The 25,697-nt window shown below is 45.0% G+C and overlaps 1 protein-coding gene and 3 long non-coding RNA genes across 5 annotated transcripts in view; 1 reads left to right on the forward strand and 3 right to left on the reverse strand.

The window, feature by feature from the left end:
* Positions 1-3,963, forward strand: part of pemt (phosphatidylethanolamine N-methyltransferase) — a 200,400-nt gene extending 196,437 nt beyond the window's left edge. For both annotated transcript variants that reach the window (XM_042086130.1, XM_042086133.1), the window contains exon 7: positions 3,401-3,963. In XM_042086130.1, the coding sequence (XP_041942064.1) occupies positions 3,401-3,455 (55 nt within the window). In that variant the 3' untranslated portion in view covers positions 3,456-3,963. The remainder of the gene's footprint in view (positions 1-3,400) is intronic.
* On the reverse strand, positions 639-24,508 carry LOC121705255. The gene is made up of 3 exons (XR_006030744.1): positions 24,431-24,508; positions 15,602-15,607; positions 639-649 (listed from the first exon to the last, which is right to left on the reverse strand). It is a non-coding gene; the product is annotated as an uncharacterized LOC121705255 (long non-coding RNA).
* LOC121705256 lies at positions 12,884-15,564 on the reverse strand. Its single transcript, XR_006030745.1, has 3 exons — positions 15,485-15,564; positions 14,607-14,723; positions 12,884-13,043 (listed from the first exon to the last, which is right to left on the reverse strand). It is a non-coding gene; the product is annotated as an uncharacterized LOC121705256 (long non-coding RNA).
* On the reverse strand, positions 18,087-19,642 carry LOC121705254. Its single transcript, XR_006030743.1, has 4 exons — positions 19,368-19,642; positions 18,526-18,594; positions 18,261-18,385; positions 18,087-18,146 (listed from the first exon to the last, which is right to left on the reverse strand). It is a non-coding gene; the product is annotated as an uncharacterized LOC121705254 (long non-coding RNA).
* Positions 24,509-25,697: the final 1,189 nt, after the last annotated feature.

The following is a 25,697-nucleotide window of genomic DNA, read 5'->3' on the forward strand; positions in this document are numbered from 1 at the left end:
AAACCCTCAATTTGTTGTTTCCCTCTCAAACGTGATTGGATTGTGCAGGCGCCACTGATTGGGACAGCCTATCAGCAATCACCTTCAGCTTTCCGCCAAAGTCAACTCCATGGTCAGATTTAGATAAGAGACAAAACCATGGACGAAACAATGGATGAAGACGCAGCAGGTCCATCCCGGGAATGTGCCAACCTGTGGCCCCACCTCGCCAGACTATTTCAAGTTAAGTTAATGATAATTTTCGCTTCAAGTGTTTCAAGTATTTTCTATTTGAAATACGTATTTTAAATACATGTATTAGAAATACTGCCCATCATAACTCCATTTAGGACGTTTCTGTAAATGTAAGCAATGTGGCAGTAATGCAATATTTAGAAAATGTAGGCTACTTTGTACTCTTGATACTCAAGTACTTTTAAAAACAAGTACTTCAGTACTTTTACTTAAGTAGACTGACTGTTGTACTTTTACTTGTACTTGAGTAAAATTTAGCAAATGGTATCTGTACTTTTACTCAAGTAATGTAGCTGTGTACTCTGTCCGCATCTGGTTAGGTGGGAGTAGGCACCTATGTTCCACTGGCCTTGTCTGTGCCGTATTCACACGACATTAACAATTCATCTCCTGTAATAAAACACTTAAACTTGCACTTGTTACTCGAATAACACAACACAAGCACACACACGCTCACACACAATTTACAAGGTTCTTATCTTTCTGCCACCTATCACTGTCCCCATATATCAGCGCACACACACACACACACACACACACACTCTTCAGCGCCACTAGCAAGCCCTATGCTTTTTCTTATAATGCTCCTCATGTGGTAAAGAAATGTGATCTCTTTCTGTCTTTCTTTGCCTGTCACACACACACACACACACACACACACACATGCAAAGCATACTTTGACACTATTGAGTTTTTACCTCTCTGCTAATATTATTCTCCACATATGTTATGCCCCCTCCACACACACACACACACAAGCCGCTTTCAGACATGACATGTACACATTGTCCTGGTAATTAGGTCTGGACCTCACGTGGACTAGAATGCTCAAACGTGACCCTTACGCAGGGACAGGCCACTGCTGGGGTATGGTGCATAATATAGGGTCCACTCGAGTGCTCAAACGTGACCCTTACGCAGGGACAGGCCACTGCTGGGGTATGGTGCATAATATAGGGTCCACTCGAGTGCTCAAACGTGACCCTTACGCAGGGACAGGCCACTGCTGGGGTATGGTGCATAATATAGGGTCCACTCGAGTGCTCAAACGTGACCCTTACGCAGGGACAGGCCACTGCTGGGGTATGGTGCATAATATAGGGTCCACTCGAGTGCTCAAACGTGACCCTTACGCAGGGACAGGCCACTGCTGGGGTATGGTGCATAATATAGGGTCCACTCGAGTGCTCAAACGTGACCCTTACGCAGGGACAGGCCACTGCTGGGGTATGGTGCATAATATAGGGTCCACTCGAGTGCTCAAACGTGACCCTTACGCAGGGACAGGCCACTGCTGGGGTATGGTGCATAATATAGGGTCCATAGTGAGGCCAAGTCGTATTTTTTCCCCTTGATAGTGCAACGTGTTTCCACGCCAGCCCCACTTGGCCAAAGATGCGCTCCTGTAGATTTAAAAGTTGCCCTTTTTAGACCGTCTTTTCTTTCTCCTGAGTTATCGTCCTCATCCAAGTGGTAGCCAAAAGCATGTCTAATAAAGGCTATCGTGACAGTCTGGCCATAACCCACAGTTAAATCGCGATGCAATGTTTGTTATCTTGGCTTGCTTTTTTGACTGTGTACATGAAGTGGATGTGGGCATAACTATGGTAAAGTTGGTTTAAATTGGATGTTGGAAATTTACATTTTAAATTCTATATAAAATCACAAATTGTTTTATTTTTCATTTTAAAGAAGCTTTTTGTTAAATGTGCAGGTCTTGTAAATATATCAACATTGGTTTGACACAAATTCGTCCGTGTTTCTCTGACTGTTAGTTTACACACCATCTGTTACTACAGTGATATTATTTCTCCTTATAATAACTCATCAGAATACTGAAGAAAGTTGAGGTTTGATATTTCTGATAGAGTGCAAGAAATGAATGACTACTGCCATTGGCATCAGGCTTTGTGCTTCTGATTCATAATAATAATTATGTGTATTTATATTTACTCAGCTTGTTGTTGACAGGGCCTGAGTCAGAAAGTAAATATGTTGCTATGCAACACCTGGAACTTTTGAGTTATATTTGCATGAAGAAGCCAAAAATAAAATCATTTATAAAAGGAAATAAAATCATTTATAAAAGACATACTGTAGAAGGTTTCTCTTCTGGTAAGTGGCAGTATACTAAGTGGGGTAATATAGGCTATTGTAGTGCTGATCACTCTTTCCGGATTTATTTTCTGACACTGGCAGGTGAACAATACATTATCCATTACCTGATTGGCCGTTTTGGTGATTCTACCTATTTATGCTCTCTCTGTTTCTCTCTCTCTCACTCTCACTCGCTCACTCTCAATCACATTAGCATTGTCTTCATCTCCTCTCTCTCTCTCTATCACTCTCTTTCTCTCTTTCTGTCTCTCTCTCTCTCTTTGTATCTGACCCCTGAAGCTGAAATTCTCCCCTTAATTACATGACTAGAGTGAGCGCATTGGGCATAAGAGTGGGTATGGATGTAGCTTTCCTGACCTGGCATGAGTCACGCTGCCATCACAGTGCCACCATGGTGTCTGAAGTAGTAGTGTGGACACGGGATTCTGATATCACACGGGCGTGTGGGCATCTGGTTTGGTTTAAATACAGTATTATGCTGGTGGATAGAGCAATGTGAGCTGTGATGAACAGTGATAAACAGTATAAACGATCCGATCCGTAAGTGGATGATATGGTCAAGGATAAACAAGGACTCTCCATCTTTCTCTGTCCTCTCCTATAACTCCACCTCCCATTCTTTATTCCCTCTCTCTCTCATTCTTTATTCCCTCTCTCTCTCATTCTTTCTCCCTTTCTCTCATTCTCTTTCCCTCTTTCTGTCTCTCTCTCTCCCTCTCTCTCTCTCTCTCTCTCTCTCTCTCTCTCGCTTTCCTCATTCCTCTGTTTCTCTGCCCGGTTCCTCAGTATAATGAATATATTTCTGATTCCTTTATCAGTTGTTGGCAAGAGATGATGGAATGAAATAGTGCAGTCATGTGTGCACCAATGTCCCGTGCACACACACAAACACACACACTTATACTCACATACACACACATGCCTGCACACACACACACACATACAAAGCCTGCGCGCACACACACAGTGCTTGGCACAGACTGGTACGGTGCAGTGGAGGATGATTTTTATGATGTGTGTTTGTGTGTTTATTCTTCTGTGTTTGCAGACCTTTTACAGAGGAAATCTATCGGCAGAGAGCACTGTGCTGCAAACACAAATGAAGCGTGATGACAGTGACTCTGGGACTGACCCATCATCCGTTTGGCTCAGACCCAAACAGATTTGCCAGGACAAAGCCACATAGGGGCCACACCTGCCTAATTAGCTGCTGTCATGGACGTGTGTGTGTGTGTGTGCGTGCGAGCAAGCGAGTGAGCGAGCGAGAGAGAGAGAGAGAAAGTGCACAAGTTCATCCAGCTGTCCACCATCTCACATCCGGAGTTCCCTGCCTGCACCTTCTGTTCCGGAACCCCGGATGGAACACCAAGAAGGACCCAAAGCCATCCCCTGCCCTTCTGAATCATTCCGTGATCAAATCCGAGTGTGTCACAGTCTGTTTAACCTTTGATGGTAATTTTGATACCACAGTCCACTTTCTCTCACCTTTGAGAAGCAATCAAACTACCCCAAGGTTCCGGTGTATCTACAGACGAACATTCTTTTGTAGAGGCACCTCACAGTCAAAATGTACTAAATCATCAATGGTCAACAAAGCAGTTCTTAATTAAGGATGAGTGAGTCAATGAGTCAGTGTTATGTATGAGTGAATGACTGTGTGTGTGTGTGTGTGTGTGTGTGTGTGTGTGTGTGTGTTTTTGTTTGTCTCTGTGTGTTAAGTATTTCCTGTAGCATATGAATAGTCTTCCTTAAGCATCTCTAAAAACTTTGGATTCCTGGTACGGCTGCACGCAAGCACAAAGATTTCACCAAACAGGACTTCCTTAAACTTTCTGTCTTTACCTAGTCACCTAGTTAAACATCCAGACCCTTGCTTAATCCAGTTTAACATTCTGATAACGTGGGTCACATGATACTTGGATAGTCCGCACACAGATTATCTACAGATACTTAGATCTATCTATCTATCTGTTGACACTGTTGACTACAATTTATGGTTAAGGTTAAAGGGTTAGGGGTTGGATTTGGTTAAGCTGATGTTCAGTATTTTGTTCGATAACCATTTTTACATATTGAACTTGAATCTTAACAGATGATCCGTTAAGTCTCTGTGGGCGGACTCTCCGAGCCAAGCGATACCATCTGGAGGATATTGCGCCTGTCTTTGTGGAAAATTCCTTTCCATAAGAATATAAAAAGATCATATGCTGTACTGTAAAAATGTGGTGTTCTTGGCTCAATCCTTAAAAGACCTTAGAGGAGGGAGTTTCCTCTTTTGAATGAACATACAGTAGTTTCATATTTATACATATTTTAAGTAATACTATATAAAAATATGATATGTATTTAGGAATGATACCCACAGCATGTGTTGACATATGCAAAGATTCTATCTATTGCATTGGGATGTGCATTGAAGTTTTTTGACTGTAGTAAGATATGCATTGACTGTATCATTACTGTGTTGCAGTTGTTTACACAGTATTACACTGTATACCAGCAAGTTTGCATGTATTGTTACAACTTCACTGTATTTTAGCAAATGATCACTGTTCATAGGAATGATGAAATCACCCATATACTCCAAATACCATCATGTCTTTTCTGAGCTGCTAGCCCAGCTAGCGATTTAGCCTGTTTACAGTCCAGATTAGGCCCAGATCTGTGCCTGATGTAGCTGCTATGGGTTACTTTAGCTCACCGTGTGAAAATGAGTGGTTGACCTAGCTTTAGCTCACCGTATGAAAATGAGTGGTTGACCTAGCTTTAGCTCATTGTATGAAAATGAGTGGTTGACTTAGCTTCAGATCACCATCTGAAAAAGAACGGTTGACTTAGCTTTAGCCAACAGTATGAAAATGAGTGGTTGGTTCACAGCATGGAAATGAGTGGCCGGTTTAGCTGTAGCTCACTGTATGAAAAGGAAAGACTGACTTAGCTTAGAGTTTGAATTAAAGTGAGAGTGGTTGATGGGCTTCATTGTGAGTGGGATGTCAATGTTGGTTCTCAGAATAGTGAGTGTAAGATGAGTGGATATGTTGACTAATTGAACTAACTATAGCTGTGAGTATGATATGAATCACTGCTGTACTGTAACTTAAGTTTTGAGTTTGAATGTGGTTGAGATGTTGATGATCATCATATCTGCACAACAGATGATAAGTGTGTTTGTAGATGATTAGTTAACAGAATGAATGTGTGGTTTGTGAATTCAGATACAGTGGTAGTAGTAGCATCAACCCTGCATATGAATTTGGTCTGGGCTTTTGATGACTAAAAATGTCAAGGTGATTATCTGTGAAGTGGTTTAGGTTCAGCACTTCAGCTGAGCTCAGATTGCTGACTGAGTCAAGATCCACCATATGTGGTCACAACCAGTAGCCTAGTGTGTTTTAAATCAGAATGTCTTACGCAGTAGGCTTCAATGACGACCCTGGTCTAATCAGTCCATAGGCTTCCTTACCTCCGTCATAGTGTGACCCTGAAACCCTAAACCACAACAAACTAATCCAGCTGAACTACACCAGGCCAGAGATAAAGAAAAGAGACCAGGGACAAATTTAGTGTTCGAGTGTTCCGAAGCTCAGGTGGATCACATTGGTATAGTTAGTTATATTAGTCCAGATTTCCTTACAAAGACCTCTTCAACCAAACAACTTGTTTTTCTAGAGATACAACATGTGTATCCATGTATCTCTTAAATTACCTGAACAGAGTGTGTTTTTTTTGTTTGTTTGTTTGTTTGTTTGTTTGTGGAAATGTTGATCCTGCTCATCCACTATGTTTTTCCCCATTTGTAGCACTAGGGTACTAGGCCTGCGTGTGTATTCTTGGACATCAGAGTTTTGTTTGAGCGTGTACACAGTTATTGAGAAGCTATAGAGAACCGTAAGGAGGTATTTGCTGGACAAAAATGTCTTTGAATCAAAGACTTAAAATGCCTCACAGACGAACCATTTAATCAGGCTTTCAAAACACAAAAACACATTGATAGTTGTAAGGTCACATAAGGAGGTGGGAATGTGGATGCTCTCTTCTCCCAGTCTCTCTCCCTTTCTTCTCCCAGTCTCTCTTCCTTTCTTCTCCCAGTCTCTCTCCCTTTCTTCTCCCAGTCTCTCTTCCTTTCTTCTCCCAGTCTCTCTCCCTTTCTACGTCTATCTCTCTCTTCATCCTCTCATTCCCTCCCTTCACCTCTGTCCTCAGTTCACCAGCAACCGGCCGGTCTCCAAGACATCCATATCCATGTACAGTAGACCATGCAGTCAGCCTGACCACCCCCCCCGCTCTCTCTAGCTGTCCTCACTCCCACTGCTGGAGGAGGGAGGTGCCCACTGTGGAGATCATATTCCAGGAGCTTATTCGTTTGTGCACTCACTCAGTCTCACTCAGCTCAGCTCAGTCTCACTCAGCTGCACTCACAGAGGTTCATGTTGCAGCTCAACTCCACTCAGCTCGCTGTCTCTCTCTCTCTGTGTGTGTGTGTGTGTGTGTGTGTGTCTCACTCTATATCTCTCACTTCCTTTTTACTCCCCTAGCCTGGGTGAACCCAAACGAACCTGTTGGCTAATTTGAATTTGCTCTGCAGATCTGTAGATTAAGTGGCAAGGGCTGCATCTCTCTCCCTCTCTCTCCCTCTCTCTTCCCCTCTCTCCCTCTCTCTGTATCTCTCCTTCTCTCTCTCCCTCTCTCTCCCACTCTCTGTATCTCTCTTCCCCTCTCTCCCTCTCTCTGTATCTCTCCTTCTCTCTCTCTCTGTATCTCTCCCTCTCTCTCTTCCCCTCTCTCTCCCACTCTCTGTACTGTATCTCTCTCCCTCTCTCTGTATCTCTCCTTCTCTCTCTCTCTGTATCTCTCTCCCTCTCTCTCTTCCCCTCTCTCTCCCACTCTCTGTATCTCTCTCCCTCTCTCTCTTCCCCTCTCTCTCCCTCTCTCTGTATCTCTCTTCCCCTCTCTCCCTCTCTCTGTATCTCTCTCCCTCTCTCTGTATCTCTCTCCCTCTCTCTCTTCCCCTCTCTCTCCCTCTCTCTGTATCTCTCTCCCTCTCTCTCTTCCCCTCTCTCTCCCTCTCTCTGTATCTCTCCTTCTCTCTCTCTCTGTATCTCTCTTTCTCTCTCCCTTTCAGAGCAGAAATGAAGTCAGTGTGTCACCACTCAGGGAAATTCTACCTTAATGTAATTTAACTCTGATTGATTCATAATTTTTGTTTTATTTACTAAATTAAAAAAATGCATTAAACCCCCTGTGCTTTTTCCATGCTGTTTTATAAGAATACACACTCACATAAATACAATTATGTCGAATACAAATGCTTAATTTTTAACTTTTTCAGGGAGCTCAAACTAGCCCAATTTCAATATGAATGTTTTTGTAATAAAAGGTTTGAAATCTTGGTAACACCTTACTTGACAGGTGAGTTCATAACACATTCATAGCAGCTGTCATAAACTGCACATAAAGCATTCATGACTGTTTCATGAGACATGACTCAACATTCCTACCAAACCTTTCATGAATGTGGAAGACAGAACGACGACAACTTGTCAAAATAAAAGTCCAACAATCACAAAGCAGCATTGCCGTTTTTGTTCCAAACCTCTTACCTGATCATGTCACATCTGAGTCAATGGGCTACGGGTTTTATGATATAACCTTTGCAGATGATTTCTCATCTTTTGCTACTGGGAATGTCCAAGCGTTCCAGGTTACACAAATACGGGTCAGCTGAATGTAGGCTAGTTACTGTTACATTACTGTTGGCACTGAAAAGCATTAGCAGCATGACACTACAAGAACACATATGAATGCTAGATGAATACAGTAGACCATAAACTTAAAGGATAATTCCGGTGTGATTTTGACCTAAAGTGTGTTGAAACATGATACCGAGTGTGAACGTATGTCTCATAGCTCACCTCGGCTTGTCCCCTGCACTCAGAAATCTGGCGCTAGTTAGCCAATGCTACCAACACAGTGTTTCGTTGTGGTGCCTCGGGCATCGGCCTAGCCATGCAAATAAATCACTGTTTTACACCATTTATGAGGCTCAAAGTAGCTCCATACTTAATTGGTAGACTGCGGCTGCCTCTCTCTCCTCTACCTCCTCACACTCCTCTGGCTCCCCTGCATCCATGGCTACTTCCTCTGCCTACACAGCACTCTCCTCCTCTGCCTACACGGCACTCTCTGCCTACACAGCACTCTCCTCCTCTGCCTCCACAGCACTCTCCTCCTCTGCCTCCACAGCACTCTCCTCCTCTGCACTCTCCTCCTCTGCCTCCTCTGCACTCTCCTCCTCTGCACTCTCCTCCTCTGCCTCCTCTGCACTCTCCTCCTCTGCCTCCTCTGCCTCCTCTGCACTCTCCTCCTCTGCCTCCTCTGCACTCTCCTCCTCTGCCTCCACAGCACTCTCCTCCTCTGCCTCCTCTGCACTCTCCTCCTCTGCCTCCACAGCACTCTCCTCCTCTGCCTCCTCTGCACTCTCCTCCACAGCACTCTCCTCCTCTGCCTCCACAGCACTCTCCTCCTCTGCACTCTCCTCCTCTGCCTCCTCTGCACTCTCCTCCTCTGCCTCCTCTGCACTCTCCTCCTCTGCCTCCTCTGCACTCTCCTCCTCTGCACTCTCCTCCTCTGCCTCCTCTGCACTCTCCTCCTCTGCACTCTCCTCCTCTGCCTCCTCTGCACTCTCCTCCTCTGCCTCCTCTGCCTCCTCTGCACTCTCCTCCTCTGCCTCCACAGCACTCTCCTCCTCTGCCTCCTCTGCACTCTCCTCCTCTGCCTCCTCTGCACTCTCCTCCTCTGCCTCCACAGCACTCTCCTCCTCTGCACTCTCCTCCTCTGCCTCCACAGCACTCTCCTCCTCTGCCTCCTCTGCACTCTCCTCCTCTGCCTCCTCTGCACTCTCCTCCTCTGCCTCCTCTGCACTCTCCTCCTCTGCCTCCTCTGCACTCTCCTCCTCTGCACTCTCCTCCTCTGCCTCCTCTGCACTCTCCTCCTCTGCCTCCTCTGCCTCCTCTGCACTCTCCTCCTCTGCCTCCTCTGCCTCCTCTGCACTCTCCTCCTCTGCCTCCTCTGCACTCTCCTCCTCTGCCTCCTCTGCACTCTCCTCCTCTGCCTCCTCTGCACTCTCCTCCTCTGCACTCTCCTCCTCTGCCTCCTCTGCACTCTCCTCCTCTGCCTCCTCTGCACTCTCCTCCTCTGCACTCTCCTCCTCTGCCTCCTCTGCCTCCACAGCACTCTCCTCCACTGCCTCCTCTGCACTCTCCTCCTCTGCCTCCTCTGCACTCTCCTCCTCTGCCTCCTCTGCCTCCTCTGCACTCTCCTCCTCTGCCTCCTCTGCACTCTCCTCCTCTGCACTCTCCTCCTCTGCACTCTCCTCCTCTGCCTCCTCTGCACTCTCCTCCTCTGCCTCCACAGCACTCTCCTCCACTGCCTCCTCTGCACTCTCCTCCTCTGCCTCCTCCGCCTCCTCTGCACTCTCCTCCTCTGCCTCCTCTGCACTCTCCTCCTCTGCCTCCTCTGCACTCTCCTCCTCTGCCTCCTCTGCCTCCTCTGCACTCTCCTCCTCTGCCTCCTCTGCACTCTCCTCCTCTGCCTCCACAGCACTCTCCTCCTCTGCCTCCTCTGCACTCTCCTCCTCTGCCTCCTCTGCACTCTCCTCCTCTGCCTCCACAGCACTCTCCTCCTCTGCACTCTCCTCCTCTGCCTCCACAGCACTCTCCTCCTCTGCCTCCTCTGCACTCTCCTCCTCTGCCTCCTCTGCACTCTCCTCCTCTGCCTCCTCTGCACTCTCCTCCTCTGCCTCCTCTGCACTCTCCTCCTCTGCCTCCTCTGCACTCTCCTCCTCTGCACTCTCCTCCTCTGCCTCCTCTGCACTCTCCTCCTCTGCCTCCTCTGCCTCCTCTGCACTCTCCTCCTCTGCCTCCTCTGCCTCCTCTGCACTCTCCTCCTCTGCCTCCTCTGCACTCTCCTCCTCTGCCTCCTCTGCACTCTCCTCCTCTGCACTCTCCTCCTCTGCCTCCTCTGCCTCCACAGCACTCTCCTCCACTGCCTCCTCTGCACTCTCCTCCTCTGCCTCCTCTGCACTCTCCTCCTCTGCCTCCTCTGCCTCCTCTGCACTCTCCTCCTCTGCCTCCTCTGCACTCTCCTCCTCTGCACTCTCCTCCTCTGCACTCTCCTCCTCTGCCTCCTCTGCACTCTCCTCCTCTGCCTCCACAGCACTCTCCTCCACTGCCTCCTCTGCACTCTCCTCCTCTGCCTCCTCCGCCTCCTCTGCACTCTCCTCCTCTGCCTCCTCTGCACTCTCCTCCTCTGCCTCCTCTGCACTCTCCTCCTCTGCACTCTCCTCCTCTGCCTCCTCTGCACTCTCCTCCTCTGCCTCCTCTGCACTCTCCTCCTCTGCACTCTCCTCCTCTGCCTCCTCCGCCTCCTCTGCCTCCTCTGCACTCTCCTCCTCTGCCTCCTCTGCACTCTCCTCCTCTGCCTCCTCTGCACTCTCCTCCTCTGCCTCCTCTGCACTCTCCTCCTCTGCCTCCACAGCACTCTCCTCCACTGCCTCCTCTGCACTCTCCTCCTCTGCCTCCTCTGCCTCCACAGCACTCTCCTCCTCTGCCTCCTCTGCACTCTCCTCCTCTGCCTCCTCTGCACTCTCCTCCTCTGCCTCCTCTGCACTCTCCTCCTCTGCCTCCACAGCACTCTCCTCCACTGCCTCCTCTGCACTCTCCTCCTCTGCCTCCTCTGCACTCTCCTCCTCTGCCTCCTCTGCACTCTCCTCCTCTGCCTCCTCTGCCTCCACAGCACTCTCCTCCTCTGCCTCCTCTGCACTCTCCTCCTCTGCCTCCTCTGCCTCCTCTGCACTCTCCTCCTCTGCCTCCTCTGCCTCCACAGCACTCTCCTCCTCTGCCTCCTCTGCACTCTCCTCCTCTGCCTCCTCTGCACTCTCCTCCTCTGCCTCCTCTGCACTCTCCTCCTCTGCCTCCTCTGCACTCTCCTCCTCTGCCTCCTCTGCACTCTCCTCCTCTGCACTCTCCTCCTCTGCCTCCTCTGCACTCTCCTCCTCTGCCTCCTCTGCACTCTCCTCCTCTGCACTCTCCTCCTCTGCCTCCACAGCACTCTCCTCCACTGCCTCCTCTGCACTCTCCTCCTCTGCCTCCTCTGCACTCGCCTCCTCTGCCTCCTCTGCCTCCTCTGCCTCCTCTGCACTCTCCTCCTCTGCCTCCTCTGCCTCCTCTGCCTCCTCTGCACTCTCCTCCTGCCTCCTCTGCCTCCTCTGCCTCCTCTGCACTCTCCTCCTCTGCCTCCTCTGCCTCCTCTGCCTCCTCTGCACTCTCCTCCTCTGCACTCTCCTCCTCTGCCTCCTCTGCACTCTCCTCCTCTGCACTCTCCTCCTCTGCCTCCTCTGCACTCTCCTCCTCTGCCTCCTCTGCCTCCTCTGCCTCCTCTGCACTCTCCTCCTCTGCCTCCTCTGCCTCCTCTGCACTCTCCTCATCTGCCTCCTCTGCCTCCTCTGCCTCCTCTGCACTCTCCTCCTCTGCCTCCTCTGCACTCTCCTCCTCTGCCTCCTCTGCCTCCTCTGCCTCCTCTGCACTCTCCTCCTCTGCCTCCTCTGCCTCCTCTGCCTCCTCTGCACTCTCCTCCTCTGCACTCTCCTCATCTGCCTCCACTGCACTCTCCTCCTCTGCCTCCACAGCACTCTCCTCCTCTGCCTCCTCTGCCTCCTCTGCACTCTCCTCCTCTGCACTCTCCTCATCTGCCTCCACTGCACTCTCCTCCTCTGCACTCTCCTCCTCTGCACTCTCCTCCTCTGCACTCTCCTCCTCTGCCTCCTCTGCCTCCTCTGCACTCTCCTCCTCTGCACTCTCCTCATCTGCCTCCACTGCACTCTCCTCCTCTGCACTCTCCTCCTCTGCACTCTCCTCCTCTGCCTCCTCTGCACTCTCCTCCTCTGCACTCTCCTCATCTGCCTCCACTGCACTCTCCTCCTCTGCACTCTCCTCCTCTGCACTCTCCTCCTCTGCACTCTCCTCCTCTGCACTCTCCTCCTCTGCCTCCTCTGCACTCTCCTCCTCTGCACTCTCCTCATCTGCCTCCACTGCACTCTCCTCCTCTGCCTACACGGCTGCCTCCTCACCTGCCACAGCCCCTCTCTCTCCCATCTCTTATTGAAATAAATTACAATGATGTTAAGTCAAGGTTTGTTTGCCACAGTATCTCTTAAACATTGTTTCTTGTGTTAAAATACACAGAATGTATTTAAGCACCTAATTAACAGTTAATTATTACACAAAATGTATACATTAAAAACAAAATACATTTTCTTACGTCTGTCTGTTTTTTTTTCGTTTTTTTTTGCTGGTTCCTCTCCTGGTGGAGTCCATCCTTTCATATTTTAAAGAAGATAGATAGATAGATAGATAGATAGATAGATAGATAGATACTTGATTGGTCCCCAAGAAAAAAACAATATGTAAAGCTAGGGTGTGCTGATAAATTATGTTGGACAAGTGACAAGATAAAAAAAAAAACATACCCTCTAACAGGTTTCTATACAGAAACTGAATCTGTTTAATGATGTTCTTAGCCAGGTCTGGGAGGTCATAGGGGAACACGCATTCTGTCCCCCAGACCTGGCTAGTATTCGAATAGGCCCCGGTGAGAAGTAGGGGTCTCATCCCTAGGGCCTTCAGTTTTTCCACCTGAAGGAGTTGCAAGACAAACAGTTGTTTCATAAAGCACAATAACAAATGATTAGGACGGTCAGAAGCAATGTGTGATTTTCAGCAAGTTGAAAACATGACAGTTGTTATGAGAGTGTCTGTGTGAAAGGAATAACCAGCATGGTTTTCTTCCTGCTCTGCAACTTAGCTGTAAACCATGTTGAATGCAGGTCAAAGTGTTTGCTTTACGTGGCCATAATCATAAACCACATCATAATATAGTACAATGGCTAATTCACCACCACACCACAATATGGTTCATTCTCTTTATATTAATATAACTTTTTACAGGGCTTGCCATTTTTAGAACCACCCAGATAGGTAAACCATTGAAATTAGAGGGTGGGGGTTCAGTCAATTCCTGGTGTAAAAAATGTGGGGGAACTGACTGAAAAGCACTTTCACTGCACCACAGCTGAGATGCCTTTGAGCAAGGCACATAGCCCCAATGGCTGCCAACAACCCATCATGTGTGTGTGCTCCTGGTGTGCTTTATGCTCATAAAATGTGTGTGAGGATTAGATTAGGGAATTAGATAAGAGCAGAATAAATATAGATATGCAGTAAGAATATAGACAGATATGTACAGTATGAACAGGTATAACAGTTTAAGAACCACTGGTCTACAGTATGATGGCATTAACATAAGAAGTAGAATATTGGTATGTATGAGTGTATGTGCAGTATGTACATTTGTAATATAAATAGAATGCGGTTCAACAGGCGAGGGTGTTGTGTGTGTGTGTGTGTGGGGGGGGGGGGGGGGGGGGGGGCATTGGTATGTGCAGTATATTAACAGTAATATTATAGCAGTAGTAACATAAGTGTCTATGCAGTAATAACAGTATAGATAGGTACAGTTGACTATGGAGTATAGTCTACAGTGTGATGGCATTAACATTATAAGAGCAGTAGGAATATTGGTACTGATATGTATAAGTGTAGTTACAGTGTGTACATTTTGTAATATAAACAGGATGCTATGAGTAGGATAGGGTAGTGCCACCTCCTTGTTGTCCCTGTCAAGAGGTCCATGGTCAAGGTGCAGCTCAACAGGCAAGGATACGTCGGTGGTGGTGGTGGTGGGGAGTTAGTATTCAGTAGGGTGGTGGTGGTGGGGAGTTAGTAGCTTGGTTAGAGTTAGTGTTCAGTAGGGTGGTGGTGGAGGGGTGTTAGTAGCTTGGTTAGAGTTAGTGTTCAGTGTTCTTGCAGAGTTAGTGTTCAGTAGGGTGGTGGTGGAGGGGTGTTAGTAGCTTGGTTAGAGTTAGTGTTCAGTGTTCTTGCAGAGTTAGTATTCAGTAGGGTGGTGGTGGTGGGGAGTTAGTAGCTTGGTTAGAGTTAGTGTTCAGTGTTCTTGCAGAGTTAGTATTCAGTAGGGTGGTGGTGGTGGGGAGTTAGTAGCTTGGTTAGAGTTAGTGTTCAGTGTTCTTGCAGAGTTAGTATTCAGTGGGTGACAGCTGCAGGGAAGATGCTTCCTCTTTTTCAAACTGTGCACTCAAATCTATTGTACATTCAAAGATCAACTGGACAGCTGCATCTTACCATGATATGCGCATCGTTGACCACATGGGAGACGTTGCGATTTCTCCTCGTGGCCTCCGCCCAGGTCGAACTCCTCTCTCTAAATTTTGAGAGTCGTTTGCTCGTTCTTGCATGCATCTTAAATTAATTCACATTAAGCATTAACACACCTAACACTCACTCTCATCTTTAATGTACTTATCATCATTTATTGGAGAGAATGGGGGAGGGGGGGGGGGGGGGGTCCCAATTAACAGCTGCTATTAATTAAGTTGAATTGGGACATCAGGAAAACGTTATTACTGTATTCACAAAACATTATTAATTACATGTAGTTGTATTAACTCATTGCATTAACAGATTGCATAAAGCTATCTTAAATACAAAAGCACTTCTTGACTAAGGTTATTATTATGCGCATTCATCTGCGGATTACATTCGATTGCACATGCCTGTTTTGGACAAGCATGCTAAAAAAAAAAGCTATCTAATAGCCTTACCATGGGTATTGCTAACAAAGTTACTATTACAACACCTTAACCTACCGCCTATAATGGCACTTTATTAGGATATGTATACAATCTATAGATTAGCCTATATAGATCATGCTATTCAACAACCTCAACATTACTAACTATGTGTGTTGTAGGGTAACGTTAGGTTATTTGCAAGCAAGCATTAATAGGCTAACAGTTAACGTTTCCTAACTTTAGCTGATACACCAAACAACGAATAGTATATAATGAATACTAGAGGCTAACAAACCTAACGACAGTATTAACAAACCTAACGATACTAATCTTACAATTTTGCAAAATGATGGGGGAGAAAATGGAAATATGATGAAATATAGGCTAGTACAATGTAATTGTAATCATTACAAACGATTGACGTCTTACCTTGAAATTTCCCTCCAAACTGAATGGAAGCTGGGTTGATATTTTTTTACTAGTTCGTCAAGTTGAAACCTTAATTGCGTGACAGAGCCGAAGTGGGGCTTTCCAACGAGACTAAACACTTGCCTGTGCGATCAAGTATGAAAATAAAAATAAATATCATGTAATTAAATATAATTGATTCATATTTACAGTTCAACTGCGCACCCATTACTCTCGTTTGAATTACTCGCGAACCCGTGATCGCATAGATATGGCAAGCATATCAGAAGAAAGAGGAGACACAGGGCTATCTATTGGTACCGGTATCGTTGTTACCAGTATCGTTCCTTCTGGTCTATAAAATCAGACAACGTGACTGAAAGCACATTGAATGACCTCTGTGTATGAAATGTGCTATATAAATAAACTTGACTTGACTTGACTTGACTTGACTGCAAAATAAAATAATGTACAAAAAACCAACGCTGCACACCCATTACTCTCGTTTGAATTAGGCCCTACTCACGAACCCATGATCGGATAGATATGGCACGCATGTCAAGTGAAAGAGGAGACACAGAGCTATCGTTTGATACCAAGTGCATCCGTCTGGGTTATAAAACAGACGAAATTACATCAAAATAATAACTTCATAGCTCGACTTACCCCACGTTTTTGTGTGTTGTGGTGGCAAAGCATGTTCATAATCCAACGCTATCATGTGTTTCTCTATGGCAAAGCAAGGATACAAGGATACAAGGAAGTTTATTGTCACATGCATATAGTTACTGGAAGTAAGAAATGCAGTGAAATGATGTCTGGTGTCAGCCTATTTGTGCATTAATGGGGGGGGTTTAGTAGATTAAGTGGCAAGGGCTGCATAAAAAAAGGTGGGGGCCCACACAGCAAAAGGACTCCGCGGCGGATCCGCCGCGGAGGTATGACGACTTCCGGAACGGACCCGCGAAACGGACCCGTATCGGAGTCCAGATGCTCTCAGGAACGGATCCGCTACGAAGGCGGATCGCGGACCCGCCGTGGCTCCGCACTGCATCCACTCCGCATCCGCGATTAAAACCTTACCTCCGCGGCGGGTCCGTTTGGGATCCGGAAATTGATACATACATCCGCCGCGGACCCGCAACGGACTCAAAGGCTCATCTGGCCCGGGTCCGTTTTGGACCCGTTTATCTCATTTTCAAAATTCCTTCTGTTCTTGCTGTAGGATAAAACTAGGCAACTATAGGATAAAAGTAAAACTATCACTAGGCCTAGCCTAGGCTACTACAGCAATATAGGCCTACGATTAATCTGCATTGCCTCGTATTTTAACTTAACAATACTGTCAATAAACCTAACAGAAAAGGTTTAAGTCAAGACATCAATTTACTGTACAAACGTGATCACTACTCAATGGAAATATAAAATGGACATTTATGGAAAGTTACAGGTTATAAGCTATTCTGTTTTTGTTAAGTAGCCTACATTGCCTAGGCTACTTTACATTCATTTTGTGGTCAAAACCTAATTTAGTGCTTTATAGGCCTAGGTCAGTGCAGACATGAAATATTTTATCTAATAGGCTACAACTTCAATGAAATACTGCGCTATGCACAGCTAAAATATCAGAAAATGAATAACTGGTGAATGACAAGAGGTTCAATAAAAAGATTGTTTAATGCTTATTTCTCCTATTACTCCATTTGTGTGGATGGAGGTGGAACACATCTCCTCGTTGCCCGATCCACCGCCGGTTGAAACACCTGATTGCGTGTTTGGTGACCTCAGTGTCCGTGGCAGACCGTGTCACCATGTTTTTCCTCACAGCACCTGTAATCAAACAGACAGATATGTTTATGTTTATGGTATGTAGCATCCAAAGCCAAGTATGCTTACACAATACAATATATGAGATAGGTATTAAGGAGATTAAATTTAAAAAGAAACATGACTTACAAAGCTCCTCTGTTCGCTGCACGTTGAGGGCTGGTGTGGGGGTGGAGGGAGTTGAGGAGGGACTGCCGTTCCTGGCCCATAGTGAGGTGGGCGGTGTGCGAGAGGGGGAACATTTTTTTATTAAATGGTAGTATTAAATTGTAAAATTGTATTAAATCTGTTAACCATGACTGATAATACACATGGGGCCTTTCTATTCACTAATATTTCAGAGATCAGTCCCTACCTTGAGTAACTCTCCGTATGTTAAATGCAGGTGCAGGGAGTTGAGGTGGTGAAGAGTGTTGCGGTCCTGCCCCATGGTGAGGTGCTAAGGGAGAGAAATGGTTGTGATCTGTTAACCATGGTAGGCTGAGAGCTACAGGGCCAAACAATGGCAAACAAAAACAAATCTCTGGTCATGCTGGACATGAATTTGTATGTTTCAATATTTTGGTATGCACTATCTATATCAACTCCATGAATGGATTGACATTGAAATCAATGTGTTTCAATACAATCTGATAATAATGAATTAACTTTTCAGGCAATATTGCATGAATGCAGATGTTTTAACTGACAAAATATTTGGCTGAGATTTTGAAAGTAATGGAGTGACTACTGCTGTGTTAATATAGATGGGGCCACTGTATTCAATATTATTTCAGAGATCAGTCTTTACCTTAACAGTTTTCTCCAGGTTGAGGGGTAGTGACTCGGCTGCCTGGCACTCGGCGAGATGGTGGAGCTGGAGGAATAGATACAAAGAGAGGGGAATGTCTTTAGCACTAAGAATGTTAACCATATCTCTAATATTAATATTATTATTTAGTTATTTCAATGTTAAGAGATTATTACTTACTTTGCCAGTGCAATTGGCTTGGGCTTGAGGCTTCAACTGATATACCAGGCGAGTTGGAAGGTACTTCAGAGATGCAGCCACCATTTTCTGGCTCTTCACTGTCATCAGAGTCCCCGAAACGATGGCTGTTACATAACGATATCATTATGGTTATTGCAATCCCAAAATTTCCAAATATACATATAGTACAAGCATCTCTGGTCTATTTTGGAATGCTACGGGAATGTGTTCACATTACATTTTAACAACCCAGAAAGTATCTTACTTGATCAAGCAAACCCAACAGAGGCAATCGTAACGTTAGATGCTAGAATCCAGCCGATAAAAGTTGACGCTGCAGAACAAACAAAATAGAAGATGGGGACCAAGTTCCATACAGTTAAGTTACGTTAGCATAATAAATCACAAACCGATGCCAATAGTTGTCTGAACCGACTTAAACAGTGATTAAAATGCCGAGGCTTTCATTACAAAGATGGCAGATAGACACTAAAGTTACGTATGAGACCAAACTTGGCAAAATGCAAACGTTAATGCACAGCTAGCTAGAGGCTAGGGCTAAACCATTATCAGTGAGTCAACATGCTAAAGTTGTAGGTAGCTATCATAGCAGAGTGCTTCACTGACTTCATTGACTGAAATACCAGTGCCAATATCACCTTAATCAAGGTTTGCATCGCAAACGTGATTTCAATATATGTATAGCACTAATAGACATTAGCAATAACTTATGCAATTGCGCCTAGCAGCATGCTAGCTAGCAGCTATACGGACAACAGCGACACATTAAAACAGACAAGACCAGACTAATGTTAAATAACAATGTGTGTTTTTTAAATCACACTACCATAACATATTCTGCCGAAATTGCTATCCCATTTTAAACCAGATAGGCTACAGACTCATATGAGCATCACAGCTAACAATAACGTTAACTTTGCACAAACTGTTGCACAAAATGACAAACGTCTCTGGTTGCACTAACGTTAACGTTAGTCCTAATATCAAACAACGTCATTACAATTAATAAACATGATGATTATAAAACCACAAAGGCCAATGTTTAGCTATTGTGAATGTCGCAATATATTAATAAATATCACTTACTCGAGAGGGTTCAGCGCAACCGTGTCCCAGCAAAGAAAATATCCACTAGTATGACTCTTCTTGGCTCTTGGTGTACAGTCATGTTCAACCGTTACAGTAAATGCGCGTCCGCGCCCGCGGATCCGACATGGGTCCACTCAGGATCCGCTGTTTGACAGTAGAATTTACGGGGCCGCCTGGAGGCGGAGCTGATCCTCTGTGCGGCACCAAAACGAATGCGACAGTCACGCGGGTTTGGCGTCTTGAAGGCGGATCCGCCTAGGAGTCTACTGCTGTGTGGGGGAGGATTGGGATTGGGTGGGGGGCACCAACAAGGAGCACCCAAGAGCAACAGGGGCAAGGAAAAACTCCCTTACCAAGGAAGAAACCTTGGGCAGATCCACGGCTCAAGGGGCTAACCCAACTGCCAGGGGTCTTGGTGTGTGTGTTGGGGGGATGACAAGGGAGATGGGATAGTGTGCTGTGTATGTGGGGAGAGGGCAGTGTGCAATATGTGTGTTGGGGAAGCTTCCTCATGAGACAATGTGCTGTGTTGGGGGGGGGCAGTGTGCTGTAAGTATGTTGAGGATGTGTGTTGGAGAAGCTTCCTGATGAAATAATGTGCTGTGTATGTAGGGGGGGGCAGGGACTTACTATTGCAAGCAGAGTACTGTATGTATGATGTATGTGAGTGATGACAGTGAAGATGTGTGTGTGGGCGGGAGGGGAGTGGAGCAGTGACTGTGTGTGTGTGTGTGTAGTGTGTGTGTGGGCAGTGTGCTGTAAGTATGTTGGGGATGTGTGTTGGAGAAGCTTCCTGATGAAATAATGTGCTGTGTATGTAGGGGGGGGGGGGGGGGCAGGGACTTACTATTGCAAGCAGAGTACTGTATGTATGATGTATGTGAGTGATGACAGTGAAGATGTGTGTGTGGGCGGGAGGGGAGTGGAGCAGTGACTGTGTGTGTGTGTGTGTAGTGTGTAGGTGGGGGCAGTGTGCTGTAAGTATGTAGAGGATGTGTGTTGGAGAAGATCCTGAAGACAATGTGCTGTGTATGTAGGGGGGGGGCAGTGTGCAGCAAGTATGTAGAGGAGGCTTACTGTAGCAAGCAGTGTGCTGTATGTATGTGAGGTGATGACAGTGATGATGTAAGTGTGTGTGTTGGGGGTGGGGGTTGGGGGGGGGGGGCAGAAAGGCTAGGCAATCAAGGACATGGGTAGATGGAGGAGAAATCAAAATAATAAATAAAAAGTTCTATGGAGATGTGCAAAAGTTGGAGAAAGTCAGATATGTGTATGTGTAAGCATGTTCATAATCCGGTTTTGAGATCCTAGCAAATTCCTGCATGGCATCCAATTCGAGACTCACATTGCATCCCAATTTATTTGACAAAGAAACACCTTTTTGCCTTCACTTTGTTCATGACAATGCAGTAAAAAGTTGTTTTAGAATCATCATGAGTGTACACACAGAACATGCAAACTCGGGTTCAGTCAGGTCAGATTAGTTCGTGTCACAGATATGGAGCGCAGAAAGGGCATTTTTCATTACTGTGTCAATGGCACTTACAATGACCATGATAACTGCTTATAACTAAAGGTAGTGAGAATGGCCAAAAATAGAGTAGCCATAGGGCTAAATAAAAAAAAAATGGCATTTATTTCCATAAGGCACACACCACATATTTTTCACATTTGCTCAGCCCCAGAGAATCCCTCCACCATGGCAATGATATTGCCAGATTCAGAACAGTCTGCCCTATGCACACATGTGCCAGCTTGCAGTGGTGAGATACATGTCAAAATATAGGATTTTTTATAATACACTATTTGTATTTTTATTATTTAAAAATCAAAATGAAATCAATGCAAGTATTAATACATGAAATAGTGGCAGATCTGGGTAGCCTAGACTCTGTTAAAAAACAATATATAGCATGTGTGTATGGCACTTACATTGACCAGGATAAATGTTTCTAAGGTAGTGAAAAAGCCCTTAAAACAGTCTAGGGTTCTAAGGGTTAATGTCTTAATTCAGAGCCATGTTACTTACAGCCAAGTACTTGGAGTGGATATCAGAAAGAAATATAGTTTGGCCATCAGTATGAGATCAAATATATACATACAATATTTGTAGTATTTATTATTGTTCTTTGAGTTAACATCATTTGAATAAAACTGATTAAGTAAGGTGCATTATCATAATATTTTTTATTGCCATTGACCTATTTATGGAAAATATGTTGGAGTGGCCAACAAACTGACCTATGTATCAGTGTTGGCTTTGCACAGTTTATTGCCATTATTAAAATAGGCTATCCTAACCTTCAAAACTTTTTGAGTAGTTTTCAAATAGTAGTTTTGATTCCCAAGTGCCACCCCAATAAAAAGTCTGGACCCAGCTGGCCACCCCTATAAAATAATCCTGGCTACGCCCCTGCATGCCATAAATCATAAATATATCAAATGTCCACAAAAAGTGTGGGCAGAGAAAAGAGTGAATAGGTGAATCTCCCAAGATGGAGATATTTTATCCTCCAACCAAATGCATAGCATGTATAGGCTATACAGAGGACTAAATTATAAGCGTGATAATTTAAGCGTTTAGCCTCCACATCCTAATTTGCGCTCATAGGCCTATTCCCAGCTTCGTTACAGAAAGGTAATATTTGAATGTAAGCTATACAATGTAGGCTATAGATATTTTTTATATCATATATAGCCTACACAACCAAGGGATGGAAGTTACTGTATCTTCTGAAAGCAGGGCATCTTCATATTTAGTGTTGCGTCGGAGTTGCGTAAAGAGGTGCAGAGCGCGCACCTGTTTGCTTTTTTGACTGGCAGTGCCCAAGATCAGATGACAATACGTGAGTTGAATAATGTAGGCTAAAATATAAAGGTAGGCCTAAAGCAAACAATAAAGGACAATGTTTAAGGCATTGGACATTATTGAAAGAAAACGATAGCAAAGATATGCAGAATGAATGAATAACCGGCGAACTAAGGCTACTTTTTCAGCAAAAACATAGCCTATCCTAAAAGAAACGTTAAGCCTACATGACATATCAAGCTTAATTTAGTCCTCTGTTTTGTAGACTAAATCAGCATATTACCCTGGGTCATATTGGAAACGTACAGTAGCCTACTCTACCATAACGTACATGATTATGCTGTAGGCCTAGAGGTCTTTCCTTAGTAAGCTAGACCTACCCATTTTTTCCCTACAAAGTAGGCCTCAACATACTAAATGTTGATTATTCACATTACTGCAAGCAAAAGGAATGAAAGCGAGCAGAGGACAATGGACATGGATGCATACCATCTCTTTCCAGAAAGCTTTGCTGGAAAAAACATAATTAGTTAAGCTATTCGAACTGACGCATATAGGCTAGTTAACATCAGATGGCATAGGCTAGGCCTATACAATGTTTTCAATATATATTTTTACATAGGCTACAGCTTTTAGGCCATTGATTTCATTAAAACATATGCTAATGATATTGATGAGGGGGTGTTTACAAGGCGGAGACCTAAAACCATCCGGCTGCCCAGGTGTTGAAGACCAAAGATCAGAGACTGATAAGATGCCGTTTGCCTCCCTGGCCAGACACTTGGGTGAATCTGGATTTTATGGGGGGTTTTTTCCATCTTACAGTGCTGAGATAGCCAGGATCAGTACTGAGATAGCCAGGGTCCGGGTGAACGCAGACAAATCTGTGCACGCATTCGAATTTGGCAACAGATTTGATTTCCGAATCACCAAAAACCTAGCCTGGAAAATCCAGACCCTGGTAATCTAGAAAGATTAAGAGTCTGGCCACGAACAATGTAATGGCCCAACTCGAGGGGCGGCACCAAGCATTCATTTGAAAATCTCACTGTTTAGACCACTAGACCACGTTTAGTCTGAATGATTCCGGACTTCGACGCAATTGGGTAACACTATGACCAATATTTACTGACCTCCAACCAGGGCTCCGAACCGGTTCAAGGAACGAAAACGAAAACCAAAAAACGAACGGAATTTTACGAGGAGCGGAAACGGAAACGAAAACAAAATGGTCTTCAACTGTTCCGGAACAGAAACGTTATTCTGAAATCCACAAAACCGGTTAATAACGTTTTTTTTTCGTTCTCTATATAACAGCCTAATAATTTGATTTCTGCAGTTTGAAAAAAAAAAAACGAATAAATGGACCTTTGGTCCAAATGTATATTTTGTCTTGCTGTTGTAATGTAACCTATCCGTCTGCCACTTCGGATCTTAGGCCAGCTCGTAGCGTAGGCTACTGAAACTGATTTGGAAATTGTTTGTAGCCTATGCGTAATAGCCTATTTTGCCTGTCCACGCCTTGTCGTTTTAAAGTCGGGATTTGAATTGTTTGCGCAATTATAGCCTATTCTATGTAGAAGAGTTAAACGGGAAATTTGAGATAGGCCTTGTCAGCAACAGACAGGTTTGTTTATAAACAGGGTTGGAATTATAGCGCAAGCCTTTGAAGATCTCCATATGGATAAAACTTAGGCTACAACCAGGTAAGGAGTTTAGCACGTATCCAGAAATATTTTTGATAAGAAATTATTTATAGGCATAGGTTAGGCCTACAGTAAGTCTGTAGGCTATGGGATGGATAGCCCATCTGAATGTTTTTGGATGCCGCCTGTGATTTATTATTTTTGGCCATAGCTACTGTATAGGCTAAATCAAGGGGAAATAATGAGTAGCCTACGTCTATTCTAAGGTAAAGTCACAAAAATAGACTTGATAGGCCCGCCAAACACTGCCGGAACTTTAAGAAAGAACGATATGTTGCGTTCCGAACCGGTTCAGGACCGATATGTTGGTGGCGGAACGCATGCAAGAACGAAAACGTTAAACATAGGCCTACCTGAACCGTTCGGAACGGAACGTTTGAAAAATAATTTCGTTTTCAAGCCCTGCCTCCAACGTTGCAGCGCTGTCGTCATCAGTTCACCTCTCACCTCTGGCCCGCATACACATCAGATACGCCGATTTGGTTGGTTCCCCCGGGATGCAAGGGGTAAATTAACGTGCATCATTGCTCATTGCTCGCAGAGACAATAGGCTTGTTTGAGATGGACTGAGTCTGACTTGGTCTGGCTTTCTACGTAAACGTGATCTTCAGAGGCTAGCCGGGAGGAGCTATAACAGAGGGCAGCTCATCCCGGACAGACAGGCTACAGTCTGCCTGACGTGACTCGCGGGAGATATTGCGGAATTTTGTTGGCAATAAATACAGCAGAACTTTCATTCTTACTCATTAAAGGCACACTATGCAGGTGCACTATGCACTATTTAACAGCTTCAGAGTCATTGGAATGGTTATATGACTTTTTTCGGGTTGAATGGTGGCCGTCTCGCTTCCCCCTAGCGTCTGTGAGCGGAAAAACCACCCTTGCAACTGTGGGCCAAATTTAGGCAAATTGGCAAAGTTTTGTAAAAGCACTCAGTATTACAATGTAACAACTATATGTAGGTACCCACAAATACATTATGCAAGTACAATGATAGTACCTGATAGTACATGTTGTTACACAGGTTGTACCACTGTACCTAATTAGGTAGGTACACTGTAACAGCGACACATTAAAATAAAGTGTTACCGAATTGCTTTACTGCATTCAAATAAACATACACGCCAGGCACCGGCTAGAAAAAGGTAGCGATGGAGTTTCTCAGACTTTCATCATGACAGAGCCAGCGAAAAAGAAGCAAAAACCGAGAAAACAGTAAGGAAATTGCCAATACTGCATAGTTTACCTTTAAAATGAGCATGATGACTGACAAAATAACTTCTTATGATGTAGTTTAAATAAACCACTGTTGTCATACAGTTAACAGGCCTGCTTTGTAGTACATAAATTCAATATCAAGTGTTTTCCCTATATGTGTGTCTATCTATTTAATCAACAGCAGAAAATAACAGAATATCCAAACATTTTCAGTAGGCTAGCCTACCATTGTTGCAGAAATCACGTATAAGAAGGTATCCCTTCGATTTATGTTTATTTTCGCATATTCCAACATAAGGAAGCAGCATGAGACTCCCGTCAAAATCGTCATGAGGAGATTCCTCCCAAATGGCCCTATCACGTCTTTGAACTGACGTCATGAGGGCATGTTTCAGCTCGTGCAGCTCGTGGAAGGCAACTGCAAGATCTGTCTGCAGGCTAAGACTCCCGCAATATTTTAAGGTCATGTGACATGGTGTCACGGTGGTAAGTCCCTCCCCGGCTGACAGAAGTCGGACAGGATTTTTAACCAGTAAGCATTGCGTCCATCCCAGTATGCATTGTGTTCAACCCAGCATGCATCACATCAAGTCA

The sequence above is a fragment of the Alosa sapidissima genome, chromosome 3, assembly GCF_018492685.1.
Source record: "Alosa sapidissima isolate fAloSap1 chromosome 3, fAloSap1.pri, whole genome shotgun sequence".
Lineage (NCBI taxonomy): Eukaryota > Metazoa > Chordata > Actinopteri > Clupeiformes > Clupeidae > Alosa > Alosa sapidissima.